The sequence below is a fragment of the Asterias rubens genome, chromosome 18, assembly GCF_902459465.1.
Source record: "Asterias rubens chromosome 18, eAstRub1.3, whole genome shotgun sequence".
NCBI classification, from domain to species: domain Eukaryota; kingdom Metazoa; phylum Echinodermata; class Asteroidea; order Forcipulatida; family Asteriidae; genus Asterias; species Asterias rubens.
In genome coordinates, this window is record NC_047079.1 from 5882511 (window position 1) to 5899559 (window position 17049).

At 37.8% G+C, this 17049-nt stretch overlaps 1 protein-coding gene across 1 annotated transcript; it reads right to left on the bottom strand.

Moving 5' to 3' along the window:
- Positions 1–5963: 5963 nt before the first annotated feature.
- Positions 5964–16525, bottom strand: LOC117302079 (adipolin-like). The gene is made up of 7 exons (XM_033785876.1): positions 16383–16525; positions 13334–13451; positions 11998–12038; positions 10624–10779; positions 9726–9928; positions 9031–9109; positions 5964–8611 (listed from the first exon to the last, which is right to left on the bottom strand). Exons 1-7 carry the CDS (start codon positions 16521–16523, stop codon positions 8513–8515), a joined length of 837 nt encoding a protein of 278 aa, XP_033641767.1. The 5' UTR covers positions 16524–16525; the 3' UTR covers positions 5964–8512.
- Between the last annotated feature and the right edge of the window lie 524 nt (positions 16526–17049).

The window sequence follows — 17049 nt, forward strand, 5'->3', positions numbered from 1 at the left end:
AAATTAGGACTAGTCGTAATGTAAAGCGCTTAGAGAATTAAGTGTTAGTTATTAGGCGCTATATAAATCAAAAGTTATAGTTATTATTATTAGGGCAATCTTTGTGAAATCTACCCCTGGGAACATGTATGCGTTGCGCATGACACGCAACCAAAGATAGCTCTTTACACGTACACTTTCCATCGCTATGGCGGCCAATGCAAGGGTTCTGTACAAAATCTGGTGTCACCAATCTAGAATATTAAGTTCGCTAATACACAGGGGGGTCGATTTCACAAAGAGTTAGAACTAGTCCTAACTTGGGACTAGTCCTAGGATATATTAAAAACATATGGACGAGTAACTCGAGTAACTCGTCCTAACTCGAGATAAGATTAGTCTTAACTCTTTGTGAAATCCACCCCTGCTCTTTTCAATGCAACTTTATAATGGTATCCATTCAACGTAAGGATGCTTAATTATGCACAAATGACTACGATATTCATTGGAAAAAAATTAATTGCGTTTAGACGACTGTACATTTTGTTTTCTCTGAATTTGATCCTCACAAAGTGTTCTTTCATAAAAAATTACCTCGGAAATGGAATTTTTGAAAATAAATATGGGACCAAATTAATGAAAAATTGTGAATAATTTTATGCCAAATGTGATAATTGCATTTTGTACAAAATGCGGTAGGTTTGCTGATGGATTTTGAAGGATTTTGTAGATGCGTTGTTATCGAATGTGTGCATAGTAACCGAGTATTACAATTCGAACGTCTTAACTTGTACAGCATTTGAAAATTTCCTTATGAATATGAAAATATATGTGGTGTTTTTGTCTTCTCCTTTTTCTCTTGGTGGAAACATTGCATTGTGGAAAAAAGGAGAATGTATTTTGATATTTTTAAATGTATTTCCCATCGTTTGAGATTTTCCGTAATCTCACTGTTTATTTCCAATTAAATTGTTCGGTGATCAATCATCGCTTAAATAATTAATTTCAAAAGGTGGCTTCTTTTAGCACTGCAACAGAAAAAAATAACAATCGGAACCCGTGCCAATTAAAAAAAAATTAAACAGATAAATCGTTTACTAGTTTTTGTAAACATGTTAAAAATACTAAATTGGGGTGTGAACTACTTTTAAAAATATAAATAATTAAATAATAAAAATAAAAAGTGTGAGAAAAAAAGAGGGAAAAAAAACATTTTGAGAATGGAATATTTAACTGCCATCGCGGTGTGTTCATGTGGATCCAGGTTAAGGGCTTACAGGCCTGGAATTTCATCGCAGAGAGGGCAAGGCCACTTTCATGTTGAAAGGGCACCAAGGCCAAGACCAGGGCAACCTAGGTTCATAGGCTTCAAGTAATTCCAGGCCTGCCGTCGATTTCACCAAACTCTTCCTTATTTGGAATAATTTTAGGACTTGGGACAAGTTAAGTTCCGTATCCATAGACGTTAGGACACATTGAACCCATCCTAAGTTAGGACGGGTTACTCGTCTTAACTCAAGATAGGATCCTAGCATTTTGTGAAATCGGCTGCTGGACATTTATTGTTTTCCTAATTCCATATTGGAATTTTGTAATGCCAAGTACGGAGTGTACAATGGGAGACTTTCTGGGACGATAGAGGGCAGCAGACTTACCGGGTAAATCCATTGTTCTCAGAATTATGCGCATGTTCAGAACTACGTAAACAATGGAAATTTACCCGGTATGTCTGCTGCCACCTAGCGTTGGAAAGTCTTCTATTGGGCAAGTTCAGGAGTTGGTCAGTTACAACTTACAAGAAAGTTTGAGCGTCTGACTAATTTGGGCACCTGTTGAAAAGACCAGCGCCTAATTTCATAAAGCTGTTTAGCAGTAAGACAAATTGCTTTGCTGAGCAAGTATCGAGTCTCCAAATGCACACTAAATGTAGTTTTGGCTTGTTAACTGCATCTGCTAAGCAAGACTTTTCTGTGCTTAGCAAGTTTTTGTGAAATTACAGGCTTTATGAAATTGGGCTATGATGGGTCACTTATAGTGGAAACCCTACTGAACCTTTCTTGGACTTGCCCAAAACTTTTATCTTACGGTCTTATTTATGCATAAAGTTGTGTATAGTTTAGAACTATACAAACAAAATTACTGTTTTTTGTACAGCACTCAAACAAACATACTTGATATTGCACCAAGTTTGTCTGTAAGTTATTATTATTTCTTTCCTCTGGGACATCATACATTTAATGTGTGTTTCATGGAAACAAGTCATGGGGGTTAATATTTCCCCCAGACTTCTTTCTGTTTTCTTAGAAAGCAATTCTTCTTTTGTTTATTAGTAAATTAAGTAAATTAATAAGTAGATTTGTAAAGAACATTTTGGGCATTATTATTTTTATTTAGTTGTTCCCTTTTTCCCCCATTTTTCATTGATAATTTAGTTTTTGTTTAAACCTTCTTGACTTGTTTTGTTTATAAAAATCTATGGCATTTTTTATATAGACCTTTAAAGGGTTTTGGTAAAAACGTTGCTCTGTGATTTTCATCCCAAAACGACTTGAGAAGCTAAAACAGATCAATTATGTTAAATACATCTTCATTGACAGTGAGTAGGGATTCATGTCATGGCCAAAAACTTGATCTACAAAAGGAATTTAAACTTTAAAGTTTGAAACTCGCTCTAATCGTTTAAAAACATCTGTAGGTTTTCACAAGTTTCAATCAGTTTAGGAAGAATCTAAAACTTTAAAAAAGTATCTCACAAAAATTGTTTCAGTTTTCATCTGAAAGTTTTGATTTGAAAAGTACAATACCGGTACCAACCCTCCTGAAAAAAATACTTCATTCTGAAATACTGTCACAGTCCAGGAATTTGCATAAATTACCATTTCTTAGTTCATTTGCCACAATCAGAATAAGTTCTTAGAGCTGTCTTTCATTGTCTCCATTAAAACATTTATTGTAGAATTTTATGAACTTTTTTTTCTTTACTGATTTGTTATTTGGTGTTTTTTACTGTCTGTCAATGGGATGGAAATTAATTTACTCGTCCAAAATCCAGTGATGTATTTGAACTTTGACCTTTGACATAGGTGCATATTTAATATTAATCCACCATCTCAGCTTTGATTGATAAATAGTGGGTGGGGCAGGGTAGATCCAAAGTTTCACTAAACTCGGAAGTGCCAAAATATAAATATTCTGCTTTGTTTCATAATAACATCTGATGTATTTAAGGCTTTTATTAGAGCTCAGACAACTCAAGGATTTGTTATTCATGCCAAAATAATCATAATTATAAGATGTCATCGACTTGTTCCAAGCCAAAGTTTTGCTTTTCTTTTTAATTTTAGATTACATGTATACTCCACTTCAGGTTTCCTAACTTGGTTTAGTGTCAAACTAAGAAATCCTTACTTGATTTAGTATCAAACGAAGGTTTCCTAACTTGGTTTAGTGTCAAACTAAGGAATCCTTACTTGATTTAGTATCAAACGAAGGTTTCCTAACTTGGTTTAGTGTCAAACTAAGGAATCCGAACTCATTCTAGTATCAAACAAAGGGGAATTCATTTTGATTTTTTTTTAAGATTGGAAGCATAGAGGTCCCTGAGTGTCTTCACTAATATACAAGTTTCTGTTTTAAATTTAAGGCACAATAATTGCATAATTCTGGAAATCAGATTACTTCTGACACCACAGTGTTTCTAGCCTCATTTCCCTTCCATTGTTCTATGAATATTTTGTTTGTTCTTTTTGCATGATACTAATATTATAAAATGTAGAAACAAGTTCCACGTGGACGTTTTTTTTTTTTTTTTTTTTTTTTTTTTTTGACGATTACCTCACTAGCCAGTACTTAGATTTAGTTATTAATTAAATACAAAACAAAAAACTTTTCATTATTGTAAAAGTCAATAGTTTTCAATATTTGTTTATTAGTTAAAATACAAATAAAGTTGAACTTAATTTAAAGTAATGAATGTTGCCTAAGAGGTTTTCTGTTTGTTCGTCTCCAAAATGATGTGTTGGTGAATCAAAATAGAAATGATAAGAAATTGTGTTTTGGGGTTTTTACACAGGAACATCAATTCCCATAACGGTGCGTTCAAGATTATTGTGATGATGGCGTCATCGTCATGTGAATTTGGTACAAATTCCTTTAAAATCCTGTTTTGATTACGTAAAAAATGTCATGCTAAGCAAATTTTCGTGCTTAACAGCTCTATGAAATTGGGCCCAGGGCGGTGATTGCCTACATGAAATGCTTGGTAGAAATTTAAAATGTCCTCTTAAGGAGAAAATGCATTGGTGCCCTTGCCCTTTCAAAAATGAAGCATACAAGCCGTAGGAAAACCCATGCAGTCGGGTCGGGACTGAAACCAATCCTCATAGTGCCCGAGGTGGGATGTGAACTGGGGTCCTACATGTTGAAGACAAGACAAAAAATACCACTTGGCCAAACCGACAGTCCTTTATGATAAAAAAGGAATGAAAAGTCAGACTGTATGATTGTTTTGATTCATTATACAGTGTTGAGTTTAATCATCATACTATTCCTCAATACAATATTCAAACTTACGTTGGTTTTAATAACACTTGGTATTATTAAGTAAAAAAAATCTACTTTTACACCGACACGTACTTTATACTCATGCCACTTTAAATGCTGTTCTTCAAATAACATTTTTTTCTAAAACAGTAAAAATCAAGTAAAAATCAAGTATCTACACAGTTTTTGTTTTCCAATAAATACAATAAAACAAATTTATATCTGCCACAACGTGAAAAGCGGTTGACTAAAAACATGGCAATACTTTTTTTAAATAATACTCTGCACGCATAAACACCTATATAAATACGTCGCCAAATATGTGCAGCTCCGGACAGATGTCCTTGTGAGATATGTTTACTAAGTGTCACGACCAGGATTCAAACCCAAACTCTGATGACACTGCAATCATGACTTGAGTCTGATGCACTTAGTCACTCGGTTTCAACCAATATTACTGACAGAGAATTGGTTTTAAAGGAACACGTTGCCTTGGATCGGACGAGTTGGTCTTAAAAAAAAAAAAGCATTTGTAACTGTTTGTTATAAAATGCATATGGTTGGAAAGATGTTTTAAAAGTAGAATACAATGATCCACACAAATTTGCCTCGAAATTGCGTGGTTTACCTTTTACTTTGCAAACTAACACGGTCGGCCATTTATGTTCCTTTAACCTTAATAAAGGTAGCGTATACCTTTAGTAATGACTCCAAATATTAATTAATTTAAAAACTATGACTTGGTTTGAAGCACTCCAGCTGTTGATTAAACCTTTTCGAGAAACAAGTCCCTTGAAAGGAATGTGGTTTTAGATCATACAGTTATATATAAGAACAAGAGGGCGCACTGGCCCGGCATGTGCGCATGCGGCCATTTTCTAAGTTGACAAAACAGCATCGCCCAGCGTGTGTTTGTGCGGCCATTTTGTGAGATAAGATGACAAAACAGTCTGCAATCATTTCCTTTTGGTTCAAAACATAATCAATTATTAATCAAATAATGAATCATAATAATTAATACTGGACCTTTACATATTGATCACTTCAATCAAACCGCATGTTTTTAAATCAAATTTCTTGAGATTTTTCCTGGTATATTAACAGATTCAAATTTTACACTTAAGTGGTTTTTCAGTTTAAAGATAGTGGACACTATTGGTAATTGTCAAAGACCAGTCTTCTCACTTGGTGTATATCAACATATGCATAAAATAACAAACCCGTGAAAATTTGAGCTCGATTGGTCGTCGGAGTTGCGAGATAACTATGAAAGAAGAAAAAACACCCTTGTCACACGAAGTTGTGTGCTTTTAGATGCTTGATTTCGAGACCTCAAATTCTAAACTTGAGGTCTCGAAATTCGTGGGAAATTACTTCTTTCACTATGTCACTTCAGAGGGAGCTGTTTCTCACAATGTTTTATTCTATCAACATCTCCCCATTACTCTTTACCAAGTGAGGTTTTATGCTGATAATTATTTTGAGCAATTACCAATATTGTCCACTGTCTTTAAATACTTTTTGGGTTTCCCACTTGGACATTTATTTTGTATTTTTATAGCAATATTACTCCACATTTTACAAAAGGCATAGAGTTCTGAACTATAAACGTTGTTACACATTGTTAAATAATATATTTAAAAAGCATACTTCATATAATCATCAGAAAGTTGATGATTATTTTTATAGATAAAGGTAGCATTAGTTACAATTAACGGCAGTGTATAAATTTGGTAATACAGATGAGGATAAACAAATACAAGTTATTTGGAATCTTTTGACATGGCGTCCATTTTCTTTTGGTCTTAAAAATGTTACTCTCACCAAAGAGAGGTAAAGATGGTCAACTATTAGACTGGTCCCTTTATAATGCATCAAGCTCAGCACTTGAATCATGTTTGCCTATCCTAGGTACATGACTTGTATTTGGTTTACTGCTTTGTTCATCAGGATTGGATCCAGGGGATTGGTTGAGGGGGTAGATCCAGGGGGGGGGGGGTCAGTCAGGGATCCGGACACCCCTCCCCCTTAAGAATATTCATCTATGTTATTTTTTCCTGTTTTTAACCTTACACTTTCACCATCTTATAATGTCCCCAATCTTGCTCAGACCCAACTTGCGTCGTACCCAATGTCGCAACATTCCAGTTATTTGGGGGGTTTATTTGTTTATATTCTTCCCTTATTTGTATATATTCTTCCCTTATTATTATTATTATTTTTTGATCCTCTGATAAAATTCCCAGATACCCCTCTGTTTAAGGGTACTTGGGTACCAAGAAACTACACTGCACTGAACGTGACAGGCCACTCGACGAAAAGTGTACGTCAGATGTTCTTGTGACACATTTTTTTAAACAAATTGGCTTCTGCAAACTGTCGGTTTGCATAGATTTTCTGAGAGTTAGGGGAGATGGCCTCATTTAATCATTTTTAATTGGCCATACTTTCTTGAACATTTAAACAAAAAATATAACTAACAAAAATAATGTTTTTGTTGTGCAGGGGATTAGGGGTCCCAGTGTTTTCACAATGTTTCTCTTGGTCTTTCTGTTGGTTCAAAAAAACAATATAATATTCTCACAATTTATTCAATATAATTGGCAGTGCTTATTTAATTTTAAAAAACATGAAAAGGTTGACTGGTATTATTAAGTTGTGTACTTCAAAGTTTGGTTGGTAAACTTTATACATTTTTTATTTACAAAAAAAATAATATCTTGTTTTTGTTTTTACTTCACTTATAGTTTTGGATTCATAACACTTTTTCGGCTGAACTCGGTTTCAACAAAATTTCCTTTTTTTTAAAGGTCATTACCAAAAGATTTTGAAAGAAATAAAGAACGAGTCAGAATCCTGTATACAGGACTCGTGGAGCCTGTAACCCTCCTGGGTCAGTATGACCTGAATATGTGACAAACTGACGCAGAATACGAGTTAAACTCACTTTCCGGGTCAGGCCAGCCTGATCCAAAATGGGTGTGGCACTTTGTACCCATAATCAGTTAGATTTCTGACCCGAGAGTTATGGGAGTGTAGATTTCTAGGTGATGGTCAGTATGACTCAGGATCTGTATCAAAATGACTCAGCATCTGAGTTAAAATCCCACTTTTAAATCCACTTTCCGGGTCATTAACCAAGAACTGGGTCAATTCCCTGGCAACTGCAGAATTGGTGTAAATTGCAGAATTGGTGTCAATTCTGAACCGAGAGTTATTGGAGTGTAGATTTCTAACCCTGTTTCAGCCTTAGGTGCAAGTGCCCACACCTTGAAGTGATCTTTAGGTCTTATGTGTCTGGCGACTTGCATAACATTGCAATTGCAATTCTGAACCGAGAGTTGGAGTGTAGATTTGTTTTTAGTCTATTTTAAAACTTCTGAAAAAATAACATCATGTATAGTCAGGCAACTTCATCTGTAGACCAAAAAGATCCACTTTTTCGGGCTTTTCATTTCTATGGAAAATCTTCCTATGTCATTTTGCAGAATCCCCTTTTGTTTGTTACATGAATTCCAAATGTTCAGGAAACTTTTGAGCGCCTACCAAAGTTTAGACGATCCACCAATAAGAACAAAAAAGGCACCCACAGGGGCCTGACATATGCCATATCTCAAAAAAATACATTTTTGCTGTCTAAAATACCAATCATAGTGCATATTATTTACATTTGTGGTGGGTTGTTTAGTCCATGTCAATATATACGCGCTGGTCTTGTCGAGCCTTAGAGGGCGGTATACAAGAGTTTTTAGAATATCACCACAAAGCGTTGCATTGTGGTCCAACCACGTACATAGCGTACAGATTCCTACTCTCCTGTCACACGACGTTTGAGGCTGGTCGACCCACAGCGCAATTGGCTTCAACAACTTTCAGCGAATCAGTAATTCACCGGCCATTAAGTTATAGCAGCAGCCAGATGCTTGTTGACTTATAAATTGGATATTCCTTGACAGGATTTGAACCCTGGACACATCAAGTAATGGTGGATCTAGACACCCATCAGGAGGCCGGTAAAGTCGGACCCAGTTTGAACAGTCACTCGCTGTGCTGAACTGTTATCTATGTAGATTGATGCATACTGACCGGCCTGTAGAGACATAAACAAACAAATTGAATTGCAAATACAAGGTTGTGGGTTCGAATCCTACTAAGCTAACCGCTGATATCACAATGACTAGAATAAGTATTGTTGTCTAGTTACTGAATCACATTTTCTTGATTAACCAATGTTTGTATGAGAGAGATTGGCTGTTGCCAGCTTCGTATTTATATACACTTGTGGAAGTTTGCTGAGTTCCCTTCCTGTGAAGATCATCTAAACAAACAAACTTGTTTTTACCAGTGCATCATCAATCAAGTTCATTAAGGTGGTGAGATCCAGAAGTCAACGCTAAGTTCGATTCCGGATGACTCCACTGATTGTAATATTAGATCAAACTAAAAGAAGTGTAGATGGAGGAAAGAATTTCAAGAAACACAAAACAAAATTGGAGTATTTCCTCTTACCTCGAGTTGCAGCAAGCCGGAGAGATTAATTGTGAAGACTCTACTGTTACTCTCCAAGCCTGAGATGTATTCCAGTGACCTATTAGACAAGACCAAAAATAGAAATTAAGAAACACTGGTTTACTTGGGCTGATGTTCGGATTCTTAGCAGTGTTCACCATCCCCAACCCGTCAGGATTCCACAGCATTTTTTGTTTGATTCTTTTGGACTGATGAGAATTGTACCGAGATTGTGTTTGAGTGCACACCAAAGAGGAGTGAGGGTTCAGATAAGATGAGCCAACAACTCATTTGGTTACAGCATTTTCTGCGATGCCCTCAAATTATGGAAGAAACTCCCTGAACACATCAAGAGCAGTACATTCGAGACCTTCAAGACGTTCCACCACCAGCAGTAACTGTGCTGTGTTAGAGTTTCAGCATATACATTAGAGCATTCCTGTGTTAAGGCCGAGTCAAACTGCAGGGGTAACGAAAACGATAACGATCACGACACAAAGAGAACGCATTCTATTGGTTGAATGAGCGTGTGCGTATTCTGCGTGGAGCAATTCAACCAATAGAATGCGTTCTCTTTGCGTCATGATCGTTATCGTTTTCGTTATCGCTGCAGTGTGACTCGGCCTTTAGAGTTTGGCACTTAAAGTGTAAATTGTACTGTATTGATCATTTGAAGGCAACCAAGGCAGTCTTACGTGTGTCGCTGGCACAGAGAGTTGATGCAGATGAGCAGCCTGATGTTATCTCTATGCCGCAGCTCTTCGGAGCGCTTGTTCGACACTGGATGGTTGATATGGAGATTAGCTGAGAACTGGTAGATGGCGTCACGAGGTGCAGTGAATCGCCCCGATTTGACGTCCATACCCTCTCCTCGCCGAAAGGAACCATCAGAGAATGGCTGCAAAATACCAACAACAAATAATGAGGATCATCATAAAACTATGGACAGGTCTGAATTGGCAGCTAAAACTTCCGTTAGACTACAATGTACCACGCCATCATGTATTGAAGTCAAGTACGTCCTTACCAACACCCTTAGTTCTACAGTGGTAGCCATTAATTAAAATAAGATCAACATTTATTTCAACACTTCTATGAAATATAACGACAAGTACGTGTCATTATGGAGTAAAGCAAAAATAACGTTAAATTTAATTCAATAAACATTTATTTCATGATGGCAGTACGCCAAAGTCGCCAATCCGGTTACATTTTCATATTGTGGTCTGAAATTCCTTGCAGAAATGTTTCTATCTTGTCTTATTTCAATTCCACCATCTTGCCACTCTCTTAAGAGCATAGAAAGAAAAAACAATTTGCTGAGAAAAGACTGGTTACCAGCCAAAACACTATCTATACATTGTTTCTGACTGATTCCCTGCAAATGTCTGCTTGCTTAGCAGAATATTTGTTTGAACACAATTGATCGGTTACCTCCCAGTATTTACCCCGGACAGTTACTGAATGTGAACAGCAACATTGTACATATTTTGTATGCATCCCAGCACCGCTCATGGACAAGAAATCCCTCAGCATTACATCCAGGCTTATGGATCTTACCGAGTACCAAAGTAGAAGTAGAAGAAAACTTACTGTTTGGAAATTGGACATTTCAATGAGGCTCTTCTTGGGTACCTCCACACCCCCTCTGAGCTTGCAGTGAAATGCTATTGGCAGATGAGGCATTAGGACTTCATCCTCCACTGTTGGCAGCCAAACTTGTGATGAGTTGGAAACACAACTTGGACACTGGGGGAGTAAGGGTAATCAGAAGAAGAATGGATTAAAGAATAGTTCAACAAAAAATCTTGATTTTTTTTAGGAAGTTGCTTTTTTAAGCTAACATTGGAAAAGGAAATAACATTTATGAATACAATTATCACATGTACAATTTGTAACTGGTATCCTGCCAATATCTGCTGAGCAGACAATGTTAAAGCAATATTTTCTGCTTAGGTGACTCCTATGAAATTGGGCCCAGTTCTGTTTGAAGAAAATATCCCACCCCTACTGTCAATTCCCCTCTGAGAAGAAACAAACACAACCATCTTTTGAAAGCATTCCTAGGGATTCAAGGGGGCGTGTCCTGGGGTGAAGGGAGTATTAAACCTAGATTAAGGGATAGGATTAACCTAATCCAGATCCCGGCCTATGGTTCAACAGGTGATAAGGCTTACACAGCTGCCGAGGCCTTACTCTTCAGAAACACTGTGTTTTAATCTTACGAGGGGGTAAGCCCATCTTATGTTTTTTTTTCGTCGCCCCAGGATTTCCGATTTTTGAGGACAAAACAAGGGAAAGAATGCACGTCTGTCGTCTTCCTAAAGAGGTGGCCAAGAGGGGATGGGTTAAAGGTCACTGGGCTAGAAATGGGAAGGAGCATTTCATCCGGCCTTAATAAACACGATGATACAAAATGTTTCACTGTCTGATTCTTGACTGAGAACCTCAAACTCTTCACTACATAATCATCGAAGACGCACCATGGACGGTTCATGGATGTTCAAACCTTGCCACATTCATGACCAGGAATTTGAACTTTCATAATATCAACACTTCCTTCAGAGCAGAAGATGCCACCCCTCTCAACAAACAAACAAACAAACATACAACAATTGAAAAAACAACCAAACAAAAACCCAACCAACCAACAAACACCCAACACCCCTACAATTGAATTGAATAAACAAACACACAAAATAAAAGATCCACAAAACCAAAACAAATGTCAACAATTGCATCATCTACACAAGATCTTCATGAACCTTGCCAAGATTCTAACCATCTAAAGAATCTAAAAACACAGGTTAAGACGTTCAAAAGTTCATAGTGATCCTGGTGCGGATTTGAACAGTTACTGTGAAAGTCTGTCAAAGAGCTCATAAAAGATCCTGGCAGGGATTCGAGCCATCTATATAGCAATAGTGGTACCCTCACTCTTAGCAAGGGTTCAAGTCTTTTACTCACTTTCTCATGAATAATAATCTGTGCTCTTCTCTCTGCAGCCTCTGTGACAAATACAATAAGAAATCAAAAAACATTTAACTGGGCATTCTATAGATCCTCTTATTTCAAATTGCAAAATTTCAAAAGTACAAATTTCAATTGCCATGAATTTACGAAACTTCATTTTGACCGAAAAACATTCCTACCATCACATCATTTTGGTGTACCTATTTATTTATACATTTTTGTTTGTTTATGTTTTTATTTACTTGTAAATTTATGTGTTAGTGTTTGTTTTGTGTTGTTGTTATTGTAGGGAGCAGGATAGATTTCCACAGGAAATACTTTAGAAAGGGTCTAAAAGAACAGCTCTCCAGTTAACTGATTTTGAGCAAATTTGTTCAGTAGTTTGTTGTCGTTTCGTTCTCAAACCATGTTCCTTACTTCTGTTTCATGATTTTAGTAATAACTCTTGCAGCAAATGAAGTCATATTTTGTGACAGCTTTATCGAGCGTCACCAAACGCCCACACTAAAACTGTTTGACCTGCATCAAAGTTTCGTCTCTCAAGAAAATATTTAGAAAAGGCTTTCGAAAAAGAAAAACAAACGAACCGGCCCTTCCTCCATGAGCCCACGATGTCTCGAACTAATTCGCTCAATATAAATAATTGAAGTGGGGCCCACACGAACCAACTCTCTCCACTTTATTAAAAACAGAATAGACCGATGGTTCTTTTGACTTCCTCTATTAGCATCCAATTTCCCCCCTCGGAGTTCCGAAACAAAACCAACCATGTAATTGATCAAAGTGCCATGTTGGTCGACTCTATGATATGTCTATGTTGTCTCACCCTCTCTGAACTCGTTGAAATTGGCGCCACTGCTACTAAAAACTAAACACAGTCAAGCCAAACCTCTCGAGAAAAGAAAACCCAAACCCAAGTCATTTTTTGTTTTAAGGCACTGGACACTCTATTGGTAATTACTCAAACAAAATGTTAGCATACAAACTTCCTTGGTAACAAGCAATGGAGAGCTATTGATAGCATAACACTCTGTGAGAAACGGGTCCCTCTGAAGTAACGTAGTTTTCGAGAAAGAAGTAATTTCTCACTAAAATATTTGAATTGATTTCGAGACATCACGCGTGAGGTCTCGAAATCAAGCATCTGAAAGCACACAGTCCACACACCTCGTGTGACAAGGGTGTTTTTTATTCCATTATTATCTCGCAACATTGACGACCAAAATGTTCACAGGTTGAGATACACCAAGTGCGAACACTGGTCTTTGACAATTACCAACGATTTGATTGTTTGTAATAATCTTGCCAACTTTTTGAAGAAGAATCTTACCCTTTATTAGATCACGGAACTCCTCCAGCAGTTCTTCCTTCGTGATTTGAGTCCCGGGGGTTCCAGGTGGGCCTGGGGGGCCAGGGGGTCCAACAGCCCCGGTGGGTACTACCTCCGACTGTGAGGGGAAAAGTATAAAAGTTGACAACACTGATGGACGTAATTTTTTATGGCACAGTTTGGTGGAAAGAGGAACATGTGGATGTATAAAAAAAACTGTCATCGATGTATATCCAGACCAAGTACATATAATAAAAATGGATTCACACAAAAAAAGAAACATTTGTAAATGTAAACTCTCATAGGAAAGGGCGGGGGTTGGGACTTTTCAGGATGTGACAGAAGGGGTGGGGTTCACAACAAAATGAAATAATTATTCTCGCAAGCGAAATTCTCCAGGATCTATCTTCAGTTTTTCATTGAAACATCCAGGCTTTTCGGGATAAATCGTACGTAGATGAACTACATACATTTTATTCTGACCCGAGGAAATGTTGCGTCATACCATTTCTGAACAAACACCACATAGGATTGTGACCTTTGAGCACTCCGCCGTCTCCATTCCTACCCAGCCCTGCCAGTCTCAATCCCTCCTGGTCCCCCTCCCATTATTGTCAAAAGTATGAAACAACAGGAGACAATAGAAGCACCATGCAGCTTAGTTTTAGTTGACATTCACAAATATTTCGGTATAAAGTTCCTTGTGCCCGCCTGCCTTGAATAATGTTACTACCAATACAACGTTATATGTCAGTGACCGCAAGGAATTCACTCCGATTAGTCAAAAACAACTAACACTTAACCTCAACATTCATTCATAAAATTAATTGCATTGTTTGTTCCGAACCCAAAGCGACTGTGGGTGATGAATTCCAACTCAAAATGGCCGCCTCAGCCCTTCCGTACCAACCAATCACACTCTTTGCAGTCGTTGCCCGAACTCACGGACGACTGGACTGAACGCCCTGCCACAACAGAGAGCCCCAAAAGCCCCGAAAGTCCCAAAATTAACCATTGCGCCATTTTGTTAAACAAAACTCCCCACCATACAAACAACACACATCGCAGCGGACACGTGTGTCTACATTTAATTGGTTGTAATTCAATTTCCCAACGAGGTAGCGCCCCCTATTTACAGAGCAAGACCAGTCCATCAACGCGACAGTGTCTCCCGCGGAAGTTTTTTGGTGTGAAAGTAGGTCCCGAGTATCCGACACATTAAAAGAGGTCAGACGGGAGAAGGACACACTACGGGACGGCCCAAGATCTCAGTAGGGCGTAGACCACAAGTATTTTTAGGAAAATATTGTTCATGGAAGGTTTTCGCATCTTGAATCCCACATAAGTGAAGAATTTTGTGTAGTATGTGCAGTAAAACAAGCAAATAAAACAAAGCAGGACACAAACACATGAGTACAAGATGTCCACCGTCCATCATTACATTTCAAAATGGCCGCCTAAACCCTTACAAACCAACCAACCAAACACACTCTTTTCAGTCGTTGCCCAAACTCGTTTTCGCACACTCATCCCCTCGCTCGCAGTGGGACTCTTTCGTTGTATTAGTTGCAATTTTGTGAATTAGCCATTTTTGATTGTTGGGTTAACTTTCTGGAGGAACTTGCGGGGGAGGTTGACCTAGTCTTGCTCACCTCTGTCCAGACGTTTACGCTTTAAAAATAGCTGAGCGACAAATTGCAACAAGATGGGAGTGACATTGAGGCGAGGTGTACTCCAGTTTGTCTGAAGTCTGCTTAGTGTCAAAATGAACGGACATAAAGGCACTGGGCCTAATCTTATAAGGCATGCCAGCAAAACAACTCACAGTCACAATCACACAAAAAACACCATTGCTTAGCAAAAATAGTTAACATTCAGAAACCACAGTTACCCTTGCAGCAACTGCCGGTCATTTCTTGCTAGCCATGAAATTGGCTAAGCAGATTTGTTTTCATATTAAGCTTGCTCCTCTAAACAGTAACAATACTGACGTATTTTACCGCAATCGAAATACTTTATAGTGGTCTTAAGTCACCTCTTACTTGACCACATAGTTTGGTGAATTTTTCAAATTCGATCGTCCCTTAAAAACTCAAAAAGCTTGATTTTGAAAAATAAACTGTGTAGTTTCATATTCTCCCCAATCCATTTCAAGAATATAGGCCTATTCCTATCTCGTTGTATAAGCCAAACGTAACCATTATTGATATACAAAACCTTACTTAAACTCTCATTTTGTATCACAACCTATGCCGCCGGAACTTTGATCAGAAAGTAATTTACGAAGAAACAAAAAGTCTCATCCATTGTTTAAGAAGAGCTTACCAAGATGACTGATGGGGGGATTTACGGAAGAGGAAACACTTAAAACAAAGAAAACAATGTCTAGCCTCAGGATCATTAATCAAAACAAGTGGATGTACCGCTGAGACACGTTGACAACCCGTCAGCCATTGGGTGACACACGGAGGAAAGAGCAGTGTCACTTGGCTCTTGAGTTTGTTGTCGATAGATCTGTGCATCACACCAGGTTTCGAGAAATTATTGTGTTAAGCCCCACGAGTATGATTAAGCGTGAGTGATCGAGTGCCATTTGACATGTGTTTATCATGCTTATAGACGGTTGCGTCACACGCGTCCGCATGGGTTTTACGTTGTTTCGAACGCGTCCGCTTTTGGTTGAAAGCGCAGACAAAATCGCATAGGCCATGTTCGATACTGTCTTTAAAGGCACTTGACACTATTGGTAATTACTCAAAATAATTGTTAGCATAAAACCTTACTTGGTAACGAGTAATGGAGAGCTTTTGATGGTATAAAACATTGTGAGAAACGGTTCCTCTGAAGTAGTATAGTTTTCGAGAAAGAAGAAATTTTCCACGAATTTGATTTCAAGACTGGTCTTTGACAATTAACAATAGTGTCCAGCTTGTTAATAGTATCTTAAGACGCTCTGGAGGCTTGGTACCCTCTAAAAAAAAACTTAAAAAAAAACAATCGTTTTATAATCCGTGACACATTGTCTAAAAAAAAATGACTCTTCACTTACCAGTCTTCTGGAGTTCTCTGGCTGTTCCTTCTTCTTTTTCTTCTTCTCGCACTTCTTACTTCCTTCCGATAACTTGGAGGAGTGCTTGACGAAAGACAACCAGCTTCCCCGGGGATCGACCCGCGCGCCACCCTCTTCCATGTCCTGTAAACAAGGGTCAAAAGGTCAGATGAGGACACTTAAAGGAAAAATAAACAAAGCTTAAATGGACATAGGAAATGATATGGTCCAAATTACAATGAGGTAACTTTAGAAAACCCGCCATTCCAAACTTCACAACAATTAGACGAACTTCGAAAACAGAATGTAACACTTTGTTGGTATAAAGCAGGCATGATACTTCACGGAGGCAACGAAGGCGATTGCCTCCATGCCCCCTGGCCAATGCCTTGGTGCCCTTGAAATGCTACAGTGGACATTTTCGATTTGTTTATAGGGTGCCCTTTACCAAGGAAACGATGCGTCGGTGCCCGAACAAAAACAAAGCATACAGGTCTGAAAGCTTTTTTTTTTTTTTTTTTACATAATCACTTTTACTTGAGGGCACGCGTTACAAAATCTTTTAAAATACAACAGCAACAACAAACATACAAATGCACTTTCTCTGGCAAAAAAAAGTTATCATTAAGTAAGTATAAAACCATGTTCCTTCTGTATTACCTGAATT